Source organism: Erpetoichthys calabaricus, chromosome 13 (assembly GCF_900747795.2).
Source record: "Erpetoichthys calabaricus chromosome 13, fErpCal1.3, whole genome shotgun sequence".
Lineage (NCBI taxonomy): Eukaryota > Metazoa > Chordata > Cladistia > Polypteriformes > Polypteridae > Erpetoichthys > Erpetoichthys calabaricus.
Window position 1 is genome coordinate 4,547,756 of NC_041406.2, and position 22,282 is coordinate 4,570,037.

The 22,282-nt window shown below is 41.7% G+C and overlaps 1 protein-coding gene across 1 annotated transcript in view; it reads left to right on the top strand.

The window, feature by feature from the left end:
* nek11 (NIMA-related kinase 11) overlaps positions 1-22,282 on the top strand; it is a 311,548-nt gene that overhangs the window by 192,602 nt on the left and 96,664 nt on the right. The window contains exon 14 of the mRNA XM_028817897.2: positions 11,951-12,011. Coding sequence (XP_028673730.1) covers positions 11,951-12,011 — 61 coding nt within the window. The remainder of the gene's footprint in view (positions 1-11,950; positions 12,012-22,282) is intronic.

The window sequence follows — 22,282 nt, forward strand, 5'->3', positions numbered from 1 at the left end:
GTCTAATCTTGTGCCATAATCGTGGCTTGTCTGATATGATCTTATCACACCATATCATGTCTTATCATCCCTTATCTAATCTTATATTATCTTATCTTATTGCTCCACTTCATTACTTATCTTACCTTGTCTTATCTTATTGCTCCTGCATCATCCCTTATCTTATCTGATATATCTCCAGCTTTAGTATCATCAGCAAATTTCACGGATTTACTAATTCTACCTGAATCTATAATATTAATAAATATATCCAGAAAAGTAGTAGGTCAATGATAGGCCCCGTCAGAGACCCCACTGTTGACCCTGTTGTCTTATCTTGTCTTGTTGTGTCTTACCTTTTCATTTCTTATCTTGTCTTATCTTAACTTGTATTACCTTGTATTTCCTTCCCTTATCTTATTTTATCTTGTCTTGTCTCATCATCACTTTTGCCTTGGCTTATGTTATCTTATCTTGTCGCATTTTACCTTATCTTGTGCCATAACCCCCAATCGTAGCTTGTCTGATCTGATCTTATCACACCATATCATCTTACTTATCTCGTCTACCTTATCTTATTTTATTGCTCCGCTTCGTGACTTGCTGTCCCTTTTCTTATCTTATTGACCCTGCATGGTCCCTTATCTCATCTTATCTTTAATCATCTACCTTATCTTATTGCTCCTCTTTGTGACTTACCGTCCCTTGTCTTATCTTATCATCCCCCTTGTCTTGTCTGATCTTTAATCTCCTATGTTATTTTATGTTTAATTGCCTGGCGGTTAACCAACTCAAGATCAAGTTTTTTAGGTTACTTCTGATGCCCACAGCTTCTAGTTTCAAAACTAATCTCTGTTATGGGCTTTTCTGAAGGTCTAAGTAAATTATTAGAGCATAAGAAATTTGACGAATCAGAGGAGACCATTCAGTCCATTCTAGCTAACCAGTATGTCATCTCCGGATCCTTCTTAAAGTTTATCAAAGTGTCTACCTCAACTCCATGTCTTGGTAGATTGTTCCAGAATCTCACAACTTTTTGCATTAAAGAAGTGCATCCAGACTTCAGTCCTTAATGCACTTCCCCTTAATTTCCACTGACTTCCTTGAGTGTGTGATCCATCATTTACTTGAAAGAATTTAGCTGGTATCTACTTCTGTTGATGCCTTTGAGCATTTTGGAGATCCTCAGTGAGGTAACCCATGCAGTCTCCTCTGCTCGAGACTGAACAGGTTTAATTTTCCGAGTTTGTCACAGTGGAACATGTCCTTAAGTCCTGGGATGCACTTGGTTGCTTTCCTCTGCACAGCTTCAGATGCTGCTATGTCTTTCTTGTAGCGTGGTGGCCAGAGCTGCAGACAATGCTCCAGATGTGTTTATATCGTATGCTTTGTTTTTGTCACCTAATCCAGTAGACATTAATATGATCCTGATTCTACAGCCATCACAGTCTCACACTGAAGAATCTTGATCATCAACTAGAATAAATAGTCTGAGGGTGGTGCTTCAGCAGTGACATCAGGGGGGCCTGCCTCCTTAGGCCCCACCCACAAAGTATGAGGCACATAACAAAAGATTTTTACTTAATACCTACATATTGATTAATGCACACTAAATTTGCAATATTAACAAAAATCATAGCATTTCATACATTTAATAAGGTCAGGTCAGGTTGGGCAGCGTGCACTGGTAAAGCGTATTGCCGCACACACCACACGACAAAACAGCTTTGGATCACTGTTGACAACCCCCCAGGCAGACATCCTCCAGAAATAACCATTTATCTGCTGCATCCAGATGTTATGTGGGTGTCCCCTTGGCCTGGCCAAGTCACTTGGGTCCTCAACAATGAGCATCCTGTGAGCCGATCACCCTCGGGTAATCGTGCCACATGGCTGTAGTGCCATAACTGATGCTCCCTCGTAATGCAAGTAATGTGCCTCATTCGGGACTCCGTGAGCAACACAAAGCCTAACCAGTGGGACCCAAGGATTCCCTGAAGAGACACAGTACCAAAGGAGTCCAGTCTCAGGTCACTGGATAGCGTCCATGTCCCACAACCATATACAAGACAGGAAGCACCAGGACTCTAAAGACTTGGACCTTCATCCTTCATCCTTCATCCTTAGGAGTGCCACACACACCTTTAAAGTGACCTCATGACCCCCCCCCCCATACTCTCCAAAACCATTTACTGACTTCATAGTGTGGACGCTAGAGGCGCTGTTGCCTCGCTAAACCCACCAGACAGACGTCCAGGACACACGTGTAAAAGCACCAAGAAGATTTCTTTTTAATAAATTCTTCAATACAGTGCACAAAGCACCACGCACTCCACAATTCTCCAATACTTAAAATAATAAATAATCAATACAATAATCAATCCTCCACTTCTCCCAACAGTTCCGTCACTCTAACACCCAACTCCGGCTCACCCTGCTGGGTTTTGACCAGTCCTTTAAATAGTCCATGACCTGGAAGTATTCCTTCTCCGGGTCAAACGCCACACCATCCTTCAAGTAGCCCGGAAGTACTGCGGGCTTCCGTCCTCGTGACTCCAAAGTACTTCCGGGTTGTCATAATAGTAGGAGTCCTCAGGTTTTTTATGAGCTCCCCTTGGCGACACCCACAGCACCCAATAGGGCTGAGGAAACGGACTCCACATCCCAGGATGCTTTGAGGGAATCCGGGGAACCGTTCCCATCCAGGGGAGCTGCCACCTAGCATCCCGGGGGATGCAGTGCCCTGAAAACCCTGCTTTTCCTCCTTCTTTCTGTTTAGGGGCATCCCGGCCAGACTGAAACGCCGGCCGTCCATCACAATAGGAAGAGTCACCAGAGTCACATGAATGTCACTGCTGAGGTAAGTAAACCTCTCGACGAGGTCGACACTCTCTCTGCAGACACACACTGCTGACGGCTGTGCCCAAGAGGTCATTAAAGGCCTTTAATAAGGTTAAAACAAATCCATAAACATAATAAAAAAAAAACTGAAAACAACAAAACAAAAAAATGAATAAAATTGACCATAATTCATGACGCCTAATACATACATTTTCGTGTGGGTTCTGTAATGCATAAAAATGATCACTTATGAATTGCTGAGTAAATACTGTACATCTTGTGATGCTTCTGGTCACATCCTCAGTGATGTTCTTGCATTCCTCACGTGTTTCGAGTCTTTCATCATCCTACACTCTACTCCAGGTGACCAAGCTTAGGTTGATCAGGCTTCAAGTTGTGACCAGTTAGCAAATAGGCCACTTCACCCCAATGGCTCTTCTCTATTGGTCATCAAAGCCATCTAGAGGCTAACGCTGCCACTTTGGTGGTGTTGCTGATAGCTCTTCTATTGCTCTGTCCTTTGATGTCCAATGACCTGAGGGCTCTGGCTGAGGATTGGCCTGCAAAACCCCTTCATCCTAGCTTAACTGACATAACTGCCTTGTCTACAATTGCTGACCAGTTCCTCAAAAGCCTCAACCCTATGATCTTCACTTGGAACCATCAACTCCAGATGAACAACTTGTTTGGTGGCTTCTGAGGTGGGGACAAAATCTGGTTTCAAGGTAGTGATTGTAATATGTTAGGGGAACTTCATCTCTTACTTCAGTTCCTAGCAGAAGCCAACATTCACATTCCTGCACGTCTTTTCATGGGGATTTTAGCTTCTCACTAGCTTTAATGAAGGTGGCAACTGATTTAGAAGGACAAACCTGCTTGTTTTACTTAATCCCCTCGCTGAAAGCTTCTGTCACAACCTCCAAGACTTGAGCGTGTGACCACTAGTATCTTCTCTCTCCTAGAGCCTTGGAGCTACTATTTAAAATATGCTCCATTGCTAGCCATTTGGAACATAGTGGACAAGATGGTATTTGAACTTTTTCCCATATTTGGGGGTGAGATGGACCAGGGAGCACATCATACTCTACCTGTATGATGGATTTAACCTTTTGAGCCCTCGGCCCTCTCCATCTTTGCCCAGGTCAACCTCCTCTCCAAAGTGCTCTCCTATGTTTTCTATGTATCCTGTTATTTCTTTGCCACTGTTCTGCAGGACCACTCTTCCTCCAATGCTGCTCTCACTTCTACCTGGACTAGATACCACTGTCAATATGTGAGGCTGGAAAGGATCCAAGACCAGCTCCACCACGACTCACCACATCCACCAGCCTTCTGTACTACAGTCTTACTTTGGCTTGCCGGACTGCTTCTTCTCTTTGCCTCGATTCTGGATGTGTCTACCTTTGGGTTACATGTCTGCTGGTACTGCGGCACTTCCCTGGTTTTTCATCATCTCATCTCTTCTTCTCAGCTGTTCTTCCTGGTGAAGGTCGTGGCAGAAGCAGGCCATGCATGTCAGCCCAAACTTCCCTTTCCCCAGTTACATATTTCTAGCTGTTCCTGAGGAATTCCTAGGTGTTTCTAAGCCAGTCAAGAGAGATATAATCCTTCCAGCATGTCCTGGGTCTGCTGCATGGTCTCTGCTGAATGGGATGTGCCTGAAACTGCTCTAGGGGGAGCCACCCTGGGGATATCCTTACTGTATAACCCAAACCACTTCTGCTGTCCCAACTCAATGCGCTGGAGCAGTGACACTAGTCGGACGCTCTTCCAAATCGCTGAACTTCTCAACCTATCAATGGAGTGTCAGCCCAGCAACCCTACGAAGAAACTATTTCTGCTGCTTGTAATCGCAATCTCATTCTTTTGGTCGTCACCCTCAACTTATGACCATAAGTGAGAACAAGGATGTAGACCGAGAGTTTTGTCTTTAGACTCGGCTCCCACTTCACCCCCTGCCAGACAGCTGCCACCGCTCCAATCTGTTTGTCGATCTTGTGTTCCCTTTTTCTGTCACTGGTGAACAAGATCCTGAGATAATTAAGCTTCTCCCTGCGTTTTTTTACTTCAAATTTCTCTTCCAAAGGTTCAAGCATCAGCTGCTTGTTGCTGCGCCTGTAGAGTACAATGGTACTCGGGCTCCTCAGTAGACCCATTCTTCATCAAAGGTGGTTACTAACCATCCTCTCAAGTCTCATCCATTGAGGTGGGCACTTTGTACACCAGGAGCGGTTATGCGACGTAATATTAAAGAGTGCCCACAGGGTAATGCAACAAGAACTTCGTGATCACGCTGACCCAGGTGTTAGAGATAGTATTGCTGCTGATCCCCAGATCTAGCACCCTGGACTCTGGCTCTATCCTTGTGTGGAGTTGACATGTTCTCCCTGTGTCTCTATGGATTTAACCCCCTTAGACTTGTATGTTGAGTTTATTAGCATTGACTCAGCAGCGGACTACTGTCAAATCCAGGGATGGTTCCTGCCTTGCATGGGGTACTGCTGGGGTAGACTGTTGGCTCCCTGAGACCCTCAGATGGATTGAGCAAACCTAAGAATTTCATGTTATACCCTTCAAAGTCCAAACCACTGAAACAAAAATATGAACAAAATAGGAAATGAAACAACAGGGGAAAGGTAATTTGCACATTATTTTCTATCATGCTTAATCAGCGCACTAAATTTTCATTTAAATTGTTTACTAGGAGGCGGTGGTTGACGCTGGCTAATCAAGTTCTGCCATTCCTGCATGCCCTCCGTCTGCTTTTTGTGGTCTATTAAATCACACCTGCTGTTTGCTACTTTCTCAGACATTTCTTCTTAACCCTTCCGTTTCTTTATCTGTTGTGCCTTGGGAGCTCGACAGGGGTGGGGTGGTCTGCCATTTTCATTAAGTCAGTGAGCTGAGGCCTTGATTTGTGTCATGTTATGTGTAACAGAAAGATAGGACAATGATAAAGAGTTGGGGTGCCAAGGGGACCACCCTGTACAGTCATATGAAAAAGTTTAGGAGCCCCTCTCAGTCTGCATAATAATGGACTCTCCTTTCAACAATACAGATAACAGTGGTATGTCTTTCATTTCCTAGGAACATCTGAGTACTGCGGTGTGATTTTTAGTGACGCAGTATTTAGTTGTTTGAAATTAAAACAAATGTGAAAAACTGGCTGTGCACAAATGTGGGTCCCCTTGTCATTGTGCTGATCTGAATGCCTGTCACTGCTCAATGCTGATTGGTTGATGAGTTCGTTAAGCCTTGAACTTCATAGACAGGTGTGTCCAATCATGAGATATAAAGGGATTTAAGGTGGTCAATTGCAAGTTGTGCTTCCCTTTGACTCTCCTCTGAAGAGTGACAGCATAAAATCCTCAAAGCAACTCTCAAAAGATGTGAAAACAAAAATTGTTGAGTCTCCTGGTTTAGGGGAAGGCTACACAAAGCTATCTCAAAGGTTTAAACTGTCAGTTTATGTAACTGTAAGGAATGGAATCAGAAAATGGAAAGCCACAGGCACAGTTGCTGTTAAACCCAGCAGGTCTGGCAGGCCAGGAAAAATACAGGAGCGGCACATGAGCAGGATTGTGAGAATGGTGACAGACAACCCACAGATCACCTCCAAAGACCTGCAAGAACATCTCACTGCAGATGGTGTATCTGTACATCGTTCTACAATTCAGCGCAATTCGCACAAAGAACATCTGTACGGCAGGGTGATGAGAAAGAAGCCCTTTCTGCACTCACGCCACAAACAGAGTCGCTTGTTGTATCCAATGTTCATTTAGACAAGCCAGATTCATTTTGGGACAAAGTGCTTTCGACTGATGAGACACAAATGGAGTTATTTGGTCAGAACAAAAAGCACTTTGCATGACAGAAGAACAACACCGCATTCCAAGAAAAACACCTGCTACCTACTGTCAAATTTGGTGGAGGTTCCATAATGCTGTGGGGCTGTGTGGCTAGTTCAGGGACTGGGGCCCTTGTTAAAGTCGAGGGTCAACCCAATATCAACAAATTCTTCAGGATAATGTTCAAGCATCAGTCACAAAATTGAAGTTACACAGGGGTTGGATATTCCAACAAGACAATGACCCAAAACACAGCTAGAACTCTACAAAGGCATTCATGCAGAGGGAGAAGTAGAATGTTCTGGAATGGCCGTCACAGTCCCCTGACTTGAATATCATCGAAAATCTATGGGATGATTTGAAGCAGGCTGTCCATCAAATTGAACTGAACTGGAGAGATTTTGTATGAAGAATGGTGAACAAGACCTCCATCCAGAATCAGACACTCATCAGAGGCTATAGGAGGACAGTGTCTAGAGGACAAAAGGAGGCTCAACTAAGTATTGATGTCATATCTCTGTTGGGGTGCCCATATTTATGCACCCGTCTAATTTTGTTATGATGCATATTGCATATTTTCTGTTAATCCAATAAACTTAATGTCACTGCTGAAATCCTACTGTGTCCATAAGGCATGTCAGACATTAAAAGGAAGTTACTGCTTTGAAAGCTCAGCCAATGAGAAACAAAAATCCAAAGAATTAAGAGGGGTTCCCAAACTTTTTCATATGACTATATTTGGAGGGTGGCATGGTGGTGCAGTGGGTAGCGCTGCTGCCTCCCAGTTAGGAGACTCGGGTTCACTTCCAAGGTCCTCCCTGCGTGGAGTTTGCATGTTCTCTCCGTGTCTGCGTGGGTTTCCTCTGGGTACTCCAGTTTCCTCCCACAGTCCAAAGACATTCAGGTTAGGTGGACTGGAGATTCCAAATTGTCCCAAGTGTGTGCTTGGTGTGTGTGTGTGCGTGTCCTACGGTGGGCTGGCGCCCTGCCTGGGGTTTGTTTCCTGCCTTGTGCCCTGTGTTGGCTGGGATTGGCTCCAGCAGACCCCCGTGACCCTGTAGTTAGGATATAGCAGGTTGGATGATGGATGGATGTATATTTGGAGGCAGTGGAACTTAAAAAAAAAACACACACACACACAAATATTGTGGAGTTGTTTCTACAGACGCGAGTTCAAGACAGAACTGTCCCAAGATGGTGGAGCATCCGGTTTTGGGCCCTTCTGACAGGAAGAGGTGAGTACAGGTGGACGAACACAGGAAGTGATGTCAGAGGTGTCCTAGCCTTCAATCACCCTGGTCTGCAGAGGGAAGAAGAGAGAGAGAGAGGGGGGCATTAGGACACAGCGCCAACCCCCATGGGTTTCATCATTCCCTGCATAGACTCAAGCACCACGTGACAGGCACAGCAGAGGAGCCCCGAAACGTAGTGGGGCCTCCTCCATGTTTCAAAGTAGGCATTAGGTTTAGTTCTTTAAAAGTTTCATTTTATTGTCTGTGGATATCGAGCTGATGTGATTTGCTAAAAAGCTCCAGTTTTGTCTCATCTGGCCAAAGGACATTCCATCAGATGCATTGTAGCTTATTTAGCAAATTCCAGTCTGGAATTTTTATGTTTTCGTTTCAACAGTGGGGTCCTCCCAGGTCTTCTTCCATTAAGCCCACTGTCACCCAAAAAGCGATGGATGGTGCAATCAGACCCCGATGGACCTTGTCCTTGGAGTTCAGCTTGTGTCTCTTTGAAAGTTCTCCTTGGCTTTTTGTCTGCCATTCTCATTGTCCATCTGCCTATTCTTGGGGTTGATTTTCCTCTTGCAGTCGCATCCAGGGAGGTGGGCTACAGTCCCATGGACCTTTAACTTCATAATATTTGCAACTGTTTGTCACAGGAACATCAAGGTGCTTGGAGATGGTGGTCTTCTAGCCTTTTCCTTTAAAATGCTTGTCTATCATTTTCTTTCTGATCTCCTCAGACAATTTTCTCCTTTACTTCCTCTGGTCCTTGTTCAGTGTGGGACACATGATGACACCAAACAACATGTGACGACTTTTCTCCATTTAAATGGTCTGAATGACCAATTGTACGATTGAAGACATGTGTGATACGAATTCAAGAAATCAGTTTGAAAAAAAACACTCAAATCCAATTATTGAGGATCTTTTCTTGGGGTCCCAACAGATGAGCCCAGACCCTTTCAGAAGGTCTTTGTTGAAGAAGCGACACCTGCTTTGCTTCACTTGGCGACCTATAGATGTGCATCCTAAAAACGTGTTGAAAAATCACATTTTCCAGGATTTGTAAGGGGGCCCACAAATCTAAAACGAAAGGTTATTGTCACTGTGAACATGAAAAATGAAAGCTTAAAATCAACAAATAGAAAACAAAACATAAAACACACATAAATTCTTTACCAGAATGGCATAGGGTTGGTTCCCACAGTTGACCTCTGATACAAAATGAAAACACTTCATCAAATTTGGAGACGTGGAGACAAGATGAGGAAATCAACCCTGGATTGGATGCCAGTCCATCACAGGGTCCATACATACACATGGGACCACCTAACCGACCTGTAGTTGGATTATCTGGGGGGGGGGCAGAAAACCCCCATGGATATGACAGGCAGACAGACAGATGAAGAACATGAACACATGGACTGCGAGCAGGCCAAGATCTGAACCCTGGAGTCCACAGCGTTGTCCACGTTTACAGACCTCATTGGTCCGTTTCCGTCCTCATTTGTTCCCTGAAAATTGCCCTTCATAGAGAAGCCGGTGGTACACACGTGAAAATGTTATGCGCGTCAGGATTTCATACGGAGGCTCCTTTTCTTATTAGATTTACAGACATTGGATGCGCATTACATTTTGTCCCAGGGATGTTTAATGAAACCTCTGTGGAGTTTTAGTTCAGACAGTTCTTCAAATGACTTCTTTATGTTTCAGGGATGTTATAAATAATGTGTCTTTAATAAAACTGCATCTTTCTCATCTAATCCTAGATTCCCTTACGCGGAGTTCATTTTCTTTCTCCTACAAATGACTTTTTGTAGGCATTAACAGTGAATCTGATTACCATCAACTTAGATTTATATTTATACACGTATGTATATTTATCACACCGCCTGAATACTTCTGTATTTTTAGAACTGAATGTTTGTGTCTCAGCAGAAAGCTGTGTGGTAAATGGCTAATTTAGCAAGAGTGTCAAAATGAGTGGCCCTATTAGAACTCCCGTGGGGACCCGTGGTGTTTCGGTGCCGTGCAAAAGAATTCATCGCCCTCAGAGTTTGTCCTGTTTTGTCACATTACAATCCGGAATTAAAATGGATTTTCATTTCAATTTAACAATGTGGTCCAAGTTGTTGAGGCGGAATGAAAATAAAATACCTTGTATATATAAATTGTGACCACAAGGGGGTGCCACTGAAACCCCTGAAACTCAGACACGATAGTACTCCACACGGTCCCAGGTTCAAATAAAGCATTTTAGTATAAATAAGTCACCAAATGTGCAGTAATGACCAAACACAATTATAATCACAGCAAGTGACTCTTTTCCTTCTTTGAGTGTCACCCACTGCCTCCTAGCTCTGACTCGTCGAGTGAGGTGTGATGGCTCCTTTTTTTATTGGACCCAGGAGTACTTCTAATGTCATGACATAGCCTGACAGAACCACTTCTGGGTCACGTGAAAGCTTCCCAAGGTTGGGTGATCTTCTCCCAGTAGCACCCTCTGATGGCACCCAGGGATCCTGACAGGGTTGCTCTTCTTAGCTGCATGTCCCATTAAACCCTGTGGGAGTCTGAACCAGGGCTGTGCCAGATTAACTCTGCCACCTTTCATCCTGGGGGATAAACTGTCCCTGATAGCCAGTCTCCCCACTTTGATCCCCCACCCTCCCTTTCTATCCATTATGTGATTGTCCCAACTGGGATAGGTTGCACCTCCGCTTATGTACTCCATCCCCTATGGCCTTGTGGCTGGGTAAGATTTCACTCTCGTCTGATGTTGTATCATTTAATGTTACATTTGATGTTGTATCCTCTGATTTTACATTTGATGTTGTATTGTCTAATGTTGTATTGTCTGATTTAACATTTCATGTCTAATGTTCTTTCATCTTATTTTATATTTTATATCTGATGTGGTGTCCTCCGATATTACATTTTACATCTGACAGTGCATCGTCTGATGTGGTATTATCTGATTTCACGTCTGACGTTGTATCACCTAACGTTGTATTATCTAATGTTACACTTTACGTCTGATGTTGTGTCCTCCGATATTACATTTTACATCTGATGTTGTATCACTTGATGTTACATTTTACGTCTAATGTGGTATCATCTGATTTTACATCTGATGTTGTATTGTCTGATTTAATGTTTTATGTCTAATGTTGTTTCATCTTATTTTATATTTTATATCTGATGTGGTGTCCTCCGATATTACATTTTACATCTGACGGTGCATCGTCTGATGTGGTATCATCTGATTTCACGTCTGACGTTGTATCGCCTAACGTTGTATTATCTAATGTTACGCTTTACGTCTGATATTGTATCCTCCGATATTACATTTTACATCTGATGGTGCATCGTCTGATGTTGTATGATCTAATTTTATGTCTGATGTTGTATTGTCTGATGTTATATAATTTGATGTTCTGTTTTATGTCTGATATTGTGTTTCACATCTGATGTAGCATCATCTGATGTTGTATCACTTAATGTTACATTTTATGTCTAATGTGGTATCATCTGATTTTACATCTGATGTTATATTGTCTGATTTAACGTTTTATGTCTAATGTTGTTTCATCTTATTTTATATTTTACATCTGATGTTGTGTCCTCTGATATTACGTTTTACATCTGATAGTGCATCGTCTGATGTGGTATCATCTGATTTCACGTCTGACGTTGTATCGCCTAACGTTGTATTATCTAATGTTATGTTTTACATCTGATGTTGTGTTTCACATCTGTTGTTGCATCATCTGATGTTGTATCACTTGATGTTACATTTTACGTCTAGTGTGGTATCATCTGATGTTGTGTTGTTTGCTGTTACGTTTTACGTCTAATGTTGTATCATCTGATGTTGTGTCGTTTGCTGTTACATTTTATATCTGATGTTGTACTCACTCTCTGTATCTGTGTTTGCTGCACTCCACTCACTAGTCACCATTATGTGTACTTTGAATGTCAACTTGAACTTCAATCTGAAATCACAGCATCAACGCTTTCTCTGACGGCTCTCTTTTCTTGTTTCTCCAGGACAGTGATATTCAGGCTATGGTGCAGTGCATGGAAGACATCCTTGACTGTGGAACTCAAGGTAGGGTTGCTGATCAAATGGGCGCCGTATGTACAGCTTTAAAGGTTGGAAGCTTGTGACCAAAATTTCGAAATTCTGACTTCTCTTCATATGTTTACAGTAATGTTTGGTTTACTTGTTTGTCGGCCACTGTCTGTTTTTGCAGTCACTACACTAAAGAGCCAAAGAGAGTTAACAGGGGATAAGGCATCAAATTCTACATGACGTTGCTGATGTGTCTATGGGATCTGAGATGATGGCGAGGGCTTTCTTTAAGCAGCCATTGCTTGTCCTAAATGTTCTTTATGGATGAAATCGATGAACCTGCCTACAGGCACACCAGGCCTTGAGATCGGTTACTTTACTGAACAGTAGTGCATTGAGTCAGTATGCTGTCCATTGAACTCCTGGACCATGACAATGTGAACTTGGTTAATTTGTTGGTTATTGGGAGCATGTGCTGATTTTACAGATTGAGATCCGAATGCAGCCGTGCAATGGGTGGCACCTCAGAACCACACTGGAACATGCTTGGCCTAAATATTAAACCCTAGAAAAAAATATTAACAGCATTCAATTCCAGGACTAACTTGAGAGATCAGGACTAACCTCTGAAAGCCTTCAAGTCATCTTCCCAGCACTCACTCTTAGGGGCTCCAGGTTTCCCTAAAAGTCCAGACCTCAGCTCTCCTATAGAAGGTCTGATACACTTCACACCATCTGCCTGTTATAATGGGTGTAGGGTTAGGCTTAGGGTTACATCACTGGACCTCTGTCCTGAATTTCACCTACGCTAGGATTTCCTTTCAGTAGAACTTTCATAGTAAAAAGGGTCTCACACAAAAGGAGAAAGTGGTACAATGAGGAGGCAGATGATTGGATGATGCCATCAGAAGTCCTTTCAAGTGTGTGAACATCAAAAGTTCGTAATTTTTAACACCTTCATTATTCAGCCTCAGTTTTGTTTGCGTTAAGCACATCCGTCTCTTGCCATTTTCCAACCCGCTGATCTTCAGGTGTTAAAGTCTCTCTGGTGGATCCCATCTTTTCCACATAAAATATAGTATGTCATCTCATTAATACTCATTTGTATTCCCCTGACTCTGCCGTCTGGGCCGCTTGGCTGTTTAAATGGTGAAGCCATTGATTGTGGGCACAAAGGCTAACTGGAGGCAACACCCTTCACCCGCCTTTGTTCGAGTGATGGGATATTCAGAGTCTTTCATTATAATCCATCATCCTTGTTTTAACACATCCTGAGTCCTTGATGGGCCTTACAATTTATTTTAGTGATTTGTGAAAACTCAGTTGATCGAGCTGCCCTGTGGGACATCCCGAGACCTCGCAGGATCCCCTCAAGGTTGCTGGATACCATGGCCGGTGTGTACACTGGTACTTGTGAACACTGTGCAAAGTGGAGGCAGAACCCTATGTTTTTTTCCCAGTTGATTCTGGGGTCCATCAGTGGTGTGTTCTGCTCCTACTCTGTTCAATGCTTTCATGGACTGGGTGTTGGGCAGGTTGTGGAGTCCAGTGGCTGTGGGGCATCTGTTGATGAGGTGAGATTCACTGATGTTGACTTTGCTGACGATGCTGTGATCTTCGCGGAGTCAATGGAGGCTCTGATTGGGGCTCTGTAGAGACTGAGTGATTGGTCTGAGTGTCTGGGCTTGCGAGGGTCCTGATAAAAACCAAGAGCCAGGCCTTTAATGACCTCTTGGGCATGGCCATCAGCAGTGTGTTTGTCTGCAGAGAGAGTGTCGACCTCATCGAGAGGTTTACTTACCTCGGCAGTGACATTCATGACTCTGGTGACTCTTCTTATGAAGTCAGTAGACAGACTGGGAGAGCATGGGGGTTATGAGGTCACTGGAAAGGGGTGTGTGGCACTCCTGAGATCAGCAAAAGGAAGAAGAGTCCTGGTGCTTCCTGTTTGTGAGTCATGGACACTATCCAGTGACCTGAGATGAAGACTGGACTCCTTCATGTGTGTCTCTTCGGATACCGCTGGTTTGACTTTGTGTTGCTCATGGAGTCCCGAATGAGGCACATTACCTGCATTGTGATGGGGTGTCAGTTACGGCACTATGGCCATGTGGCACGATTACCCGAGGGTGATCCTCATTGTTGAGGACCGGAGTGGCTGGACCAGGTCACATAACACATTGGTTGCGGCAGATAGCGGGTCATTTCCGGAGTGTAGGACTGAACCGCGTGTTTGCCTGGGAGGTTGCCAACCGGGATCCCAATCTGTTTCGTCATGTGTACCAGTGCATTTTCCCCAACCTGACCTAACCTGTTTCTTTACAGCTACCTGTAATAAGTGAATCGATTCATGTGATTCATATTTTTCATCACTAGGATCAAGGGCCAGTGTGTCAGGAAAAAAAAAAAATCTTGGCCCGAGGGGAGGGGGTCCCCTTTGGAAAATCTGCTGAAAACTGAATATTTATAGAGTGTGGCGGTTGATGCATTTCAAAAATATCAACAGAGGTGGGTGACACACTTCAGTTAAGTTGTGAGAACAACCAAAATCAAATAAAGATGAACTCCCAGGTAACGATTTGGTTTGACTGTGACAGAATCAGTGAAAGAGAGAATTGTTTATGGGTGATTGTTTATTTCTTGAATCAAGTAAGAAAGAACTGGAGGACTCCTTTTACAGATAATGATTCCGTTTGAGAATCAAGCAAACAAGAATCTTGTAAGTCATTCACGGGTAATGATTCAGTTCGAGAATTAAGGGAATGAGAATCAGGCAACTCGCTCATAGGTTAAGATCAGTTGAAGGAACAAGTGAACGAGAATCAATTCATGGGTGATGATTCATTTCAAGAATCAAGGAGGGTGAATCGTGCATTTGCTTTTGTTGGTAATGATGATGAGAATTGTGAGAGTCCATGTTTTAAATTCTGAAGTTTGTTCATTTTATTCTGGCTTTACAAATTTCTTTTATGTATAGTCAGGGGAAAATTCAATTTTTGAACTTAAGGATAATGATTCACTTTGAACTTGAAGGAATCGGAGAATGAGAGAATCGTTCACGGGTGACCACTTAGTTCAAGAATCAAGTGAATAAGAATTGAGGAACTCCTTCAACAGGTAATGAAATCAGTTTGAGAATCAAGAAAACTGAGAATCCAGCAACTTGCTTGTGGGTAATGATTCATTTCAAGAATTAAGGGAACGAGAACTGCGTAACTCCTTTCATCGGTAATGAGCCTCATTCACATGTGAGTTAAGTGAATGAGAACAATGCAAATCCTTTTTGTGGGTTTGATTCCGATCAAGAATCAAGAGAATGAGAGTTGTGCAACTCTGCTCAGGAGTAATAAAAGAATCGGTGAGTGATAGTAAGTTTTCATGGGTGATTACTCAGTTTGAAAATCAAATGAATGAGAATTGTGGGACTGCTTTACAAATAATGATTCAGTTTGAGAATCAAGTGAACTATAATCAGGCAACTCATTCATGGGTAACGATCAGTTCAAGAATCAATAGAAGAAGAATCACGCAACTCATTTGTGGGTAATGATTCAGTTCAAGAATCAAGAAAAAGTGAATTGTGTATCTCCTTTTGTCAGCAGTGATCCAGTTTGAGAATTAAGTAAATGAGAATCACACAACTTGTTCATGGGTAACGTTTCAATCCAAGAATGAAGTGAATAAGAATTGTGAAACTCCTTTCACAGATGATTCCACTTGACAATCAAGCAAACGAGACTCATGTAACTCATTCATGGGAAATGATTCAGTTAAAGAATCAAACAAATAAGAATTGGGCAACTGCTTTTGTCCGTGATGATTCATCTCAAGAATCGAGAAAATGAGAATCACGTGATTCATTTGTGGATGAAGGCCCAGTTCAAGAAACAAACGAATGTGAATTGTTGGACTCCTTTTGTGGATAATGATTCACTTTGAGAAACTTAAGACTCCATGTTTTAAATACCAGAGGTAAGAACTGCTGCCTTATAACCAAAAGGTTAGGGTTCAAGTCCAGGCACTCCACGTTTGGAGTAGTGAGCTGCTATTATTATTACTGCAATATAATAAAAATGTACATTTGATTTGAATCTGTAACACCCGGTGTAAATTTTGGCTACTTGTAAAAGTTAGCACTTGTTTTTTTTTTTTTTTATTATTCAGTTTTATTATCTCAGTCACGTTCACGTGGTACAACAAACTTGCCTCTCCCTGTCTGAGTTGATGGCGTTTATCTCCATTCTTTTCTCAAGAACAGCAATGACCACAGTTGGTACTGTGATTGATGCCTGCTCAGAACTATTTGTTGTACTGGCAATCAAAGATACAATGTCCCATGACCGTCATCAGACTATCATGCGGCATTTGTGGTTTGAAAACAAAGAGGCCCATGCAGGACATGTGAAAAATGACAGGTTTTCTGCAATCTCGGACATCTACCAACGTTTTGTTGAGAACTGTGTTTTGAGTTACAATCCAAGGCAAAGACTTTCCAAGTCTGTGGTCATAAAGCTTATGGAGCCGTTTCTGGACAAAAGCAGAACCGTAACAACAGACAGCTTCTTCACAGTACTTTTGCTGGCTAATTGACTATTGCATCACAACGCAACTTTGCTTGGCACCATAAGTGAAATGGGACTTCCACCTGCAGCTAAAGTCACTTCAGTATGTGAGCAATTCACCACGCTAGTGTTTAGATCTGGCAGTGCCACGCTGACAGCAGATGGGCAGCGGGAGAATGGCGACTTCTTGAGGAGATGTATGGAAAGACCACAGATGGCAGATACTGAGAAGCAGAACTTAATCAGAGAACTAGAGGTCAAGGTTAATGTTTGGAGTTGAATTTTTGCAGCAACAGGATGCCAGGGGAGACACCCAAAGCAGAGGAGGAATAGGAGGTGATATGAGGAACCGAGAACACCAGTGGAGCAGCTGCATTCTGGATGAGTAACTGTAGGAAGTCCCACCAGGAGAGAGTAGCAATAGTCCATCCCAGATAGCACCAGTGCCTGAACAAGGAGTTGCACTGCCTAATTAGTGAGGAAAGTTCAAATCCTCAGAATATTATGAAGAATGAGAGAACGGGACTGGGTCATTGAAGATATCTGTTCAACGAATGAGAGCGAAGAGTCCAGAGTCGCACCAGGATTGCTGTACGTGACTGATGGTAAAAGGGTGACATCTTCAAGGGTGCTGCATAGGGACAAATCTGAGGGAAGAGGAATCGGAGGGCGAGGACAGGATATCTGATTCTGAAAGATTAAGCTTAAAGTGGCAATCATTCATCCAAGATGAGATGGCAGATCTGGGCCAATAATCTGGAAAATACGTAGAAGATCAGTCTGTTATCAGCATAGAGGTGGTAGGAGAAGAAGTGACATTACCTAAAGAATGAATGACAAGGCGGGTCCAACACAAATCTCTGTAGGGAAGACGAGTTCGACCAGGAAACACCAAAGGATCAGCCCGAGAGGTATGACAGTCTAAGGTAGAACCGCGAATTCCAAGTTTCCCAAAGGACGAGATAAGCAGGGTCTCGTTTCTGAAGGCTTACTGAGTCTCTGCTGAGAGATCCGCATGCATCTTCAGCACAGAAAAACAGAAACCTGCATCGGCCTGCAGAGCTTGTCAGTAGGATTGTCACTACACAATTCCTTTATGTATCGCCGAAATTCAAAGGGCTGAACCAAAGTCAAAACGAAACTGAAGCCTATCCCAGAATGCTTTTCTGTAATTATCTGTGCATCTCTCACCCAGTCATTCCTTCACTTACTTAAAGCTGGAAGGCACTGCTTCATCGCGGGCAGCCGCCTTTTATCGCAGGGCCATGGGTGCGGGAGAACTTTGCTCATTCGTGAAGTGACATAATTTAATAAATGGTGTTCTTTGCTCAAGCAGGTGTCTATTATCTAATAAGAGTTTGGTTGAAGACCAGCAAATATTCAGTTAAAAGAAAATGTGCAATAATAGAGAAAATCAGGGAGGTGCAAATACCTGTTCACAACACCGTTTTTTTTTTTTACATACTTTAAAAACAAATTATTGCAGTAAATCCTTCATAAATATCCGTTCCTATGAAGTAGGCCTCAGTGTCCCGTACGCCAGTCTGTTATGTCGCATTGGTGGCTACCGCAGCTGCTGCTGGTTCCTCAGATCTCTCCTGAATTAGCCGATACGTGATGTATGGCATCAAACCGTCCTGCCAGTTAACAATGCAGTAAATCATTCCTGACGTGACGTGAAGAATGGCTTGTGTCACATGCGGCTGTCATTGCATTGACACTGATGCATCTGCCTGGCGATTATAGAAATGTTACTGGTAATGTCCTTCTGATCTCATATGTTGAAGTGTTTTTTCCTATCGTTTTCAGCTCATGTTGACTCCAAATGGCTATAACATCGATTATGTTGCTTTCTAAAACCCGATGTTCATTTTCAGTTCAGAATGGGTGGGAGCCCAAGCCAGTCCTAATAGCTTTGGGAATGGGGTTGGAACCAATCCTGGATGGGACAACAGTTCACCACAGATCACACTCCAGTAGACCCCCAAACTCATTTACACCGAACCACGCATGTCTTCAACATTTAAAACATCAGAGCAATCTGGACGAGAACGGGCCATTCAGCCCAACAAACCTCGCCAGTCCTGTCCACTTAATTTTTCTAAAGTCAAGTTCTGAAGGTCACTAAAGTCCTCCTGTCCACCACACTACTTGGTCATGAATTCCAAGTGTCTTTGGTTCTCCGTGTAAAGAAAAACTTCCTAATGTTTGTGTGAAATTTCCCCTTCACAAGTTTCCAACTGTGTCCCTGTATTCTCGATGAACTCACAGTCTCGATCCACTGGACTAATTCACTTCATAATGTTAAACACTTCAGTCAGGTCTCCTCTTCATCTCCTGTAAAGGCTCAGCTCTTTAAATCTTTTCTCATAACTCATCCCCTGTAGCCCCCCATAATCAGCCCTGTTGCTCTTCTCTGGACCTTTTCTTGTGCTGCTATATTCTTTTATTAGCCTGGAGACCAAACCTGCACCCAGGACTCCAGATGAGGCCCCACCAGTGTGTTATAAAGCTTGAGCAGAACCTCCTGTGACTTGTACTCCACACATCAAGGCGCTATATAACCTGACATTCTGTTAGCCTTCTTAATGGCTTCTGAACACTGTCTGAAAGTCGATAGCTTAGCGTTCACTATAACTCCTAAATCCTTCTCATAAGGTGGACTCTCGATTTTCTGACCGCCCATTGTGTATTCAGACCTCACATTTTTACTTCCTGTGTGTAATTCTTTACATTTACTGACATTAAATTTGATCTGCCACATATCTGCCCAAACCTGTCTGCTATCCAAGTCCTTCTGTGATGATATAACAGATTCCAAATTATCTGCTAACCCACCTATCTTGGTATCATCTGCAAACTTAAAACCAGCTTATTACTTATATTCCTATCCAAATTATTTTTTATACTATATATCTACCTTGTGCTTGGTGTTACTGGAATAAAAAACAAAAAAAACAAAAATGGACAGATGGGTTTGCCTTTATATAATACTTGACAAAATAAAAAGCGATTGAAAATGTGGAGTCATGGAATGGTGAATGAAGCTGACAGATGGCTGGCAAACAGGAAATTCTGAAGTCCTCACACCACAATGCAGGTTAATCAGATCTGACAAGCATCACGGTGGGCTTCACTGTAATGATTCTGCAAAACGGTTCAGCTTTTAACTATTTATTGGTATTCTCTTATATCATAGCATGGTTTCCATTCACTGCTTTTTTGTTTAAGATAGATAGATAGATATGAGCAGCACTATATAATAGGTAGATAGATAGATAGATATGAGCAGCACTATATAATAGGTAGATAGATAGATATGAACAGCACTATATAATAGATAGATAGATAGATAGATATGAGCAGCACTATATAATAGGTAGATAGATAGATATGAATAGCACTCTGTAATAGATAGATATATATGAACAGTACTATATAATAGGTAGATAGATATGAACAGCACTATATAATAGATAGATAGATAGATAGATAGATAGATAGATATGAGCAGCACTATATAATAGATAGATAGATATGAGCAGCACTATATAATAGATAGATAGATAGATATGAACAGCACTATATAATAGATAGATAGATATGAACAGCACTATATAATAGGTAGATAGATAGATATGAACAGCACTATATAATAGATAGATAGATAGATAGATATGAGCAGCACTATATAATAGGTAGATAGATAGATATGAATAGCACTCTGTAATAGATAGATATATATGAACAGTACTATATAATAGGTAGATAGATATGAGCAGCACTATATAATAGATAGATATATAGATATGAATAGCACTCTGTAATAGATAGATATGAACAGCACTATATAATAGATAGATAGATATGAGCAGCACTATATAATAGATAGATAGATAGATATGAACAGCACTAAATAATAGATAGATAGATAGATAGATAGATATGAACAGCACTATATAATAGGTAGATAGATAGATAGATATGAGCAGCACAATATAATAGATAGATAGATAGATATGAACAGCACTATATAATAGATAGATAGATAGATATGAGCAGCACTATATAATAGATAGATAGATAGATAGATATGAGCAGCACTATATAATCGATAGATAGATAGATATGAGCAGCACTATATAATAGATAGATAGATAGATATGAACAGCACTATATAATAGGTAGATAGATAGATAGATAGATATGAACAGCACTATATAATAGGTAGATAGATAGATAGATAGATATGAGCAGCACTATATAATAGGTAGATAGATAGATAGATAGATATGAACAGCACTATATAATAGATAGATAGATAGATAGATATGAACAGCACTATATAATAGGTAGATAGATAGATATGAATAGCACTCTGTAATAGATAGATATACATGAACAGTACTATATAATAGATAGATAGATAGATATGAGTAGCACTATATAATAGATAGATATGAGCCGCACTATATAATAGATAGATAGATATAGATATGAACAGCACTGTATAATAAATAGATATGAACAGCACTATATAATAGATAGATAGATAGATAGATATGAGCAGCACTATATAATAGATATAAAGATGTGAAAGGCACTATAAAATTGATAGATAGATAGATGTGAAAGGCACTGTGTAATTAAGTGATAGAAAGACACACACACACACACTATAGTTTGAACAGACACCAGAATGACAATTTTTTAAAGAAAGAAAACTTCTGACTTGGCAGTCACAGACCCAGCGAGGTGCTCTACAGGCGTCTTGCTGTTGTTGTTATTTGTTACATTTTTGTTTTCTTAAATATGGAAAAGGCACTATATAAATGAAATGTATTATTATTATTGTTATTATTCATGTCTGTATATTTATGACCATGACATTACAGCTGTAGGCCCCGTCTCCAGTTCCATTTTAGATTTTTAGATGGCTGCTGTGCCACTATTAACTGTCCAGACTTGGCAGGAAAACAGATATCTAATTTCTTGAGTTTAACTGGGAGATGGGTGGAAAAGGAAAAACAAACAAATATGCAATAAAACGAAGCAACTGAAACTCAAACAAGAGGCAAAAATCACAGTCAAACTTCAGTCAAGAAGTTCCAAACCAGGCAAGACCCAAAAATGAATCACAAAGAGAATACAATTAAAGGTTTTGCAGGATTTATCCGCAGATCAGGTAATGCTCAATGCAAACACTGACCTTTTATCCTGTCTGCTGATGAACTCGAGGTCACGATCCCAGAGACCACGCCCCTAGAATCGCAGGATGTGAACCCTAACAACGGTACGCAAAAAGGCTACCACTATAACAAAGGCTATGAGACCCCAAAATTCAGCCCCATTCCTGAGAGTCACATCTTCTGTCTTTTGGTTCTCTTTTTGAATTCAGGACTTCTTGCTTTGTGGACTTTAGATTGGTTTAATGAATTTGATTTTTGGGATTGTGGACTTATTTTGCTTGCTTTGGTTTGCCTTTTTGGATATTTCTTTTTGAAATTGTTTTTTTTTTTTGCTTTGTTTTGCCTTATTCAGTTTAATTTTTGTCAATAACTCTTTCGTATAATTAGAAGTTATATGTTATGACTGCTGCGGTGGGTTGGCACCCTGCCCAGGATTGTTTCCTGCCTTGTGCCCTGTGTTGGCTGGGATTGGCTCCAGCAGACCCCCGTGACCCTGTGTTCGGATTCAGCGGGTTGGAAAATGGATGGATGAATGTTATGACTGGGAGTCCCAAAG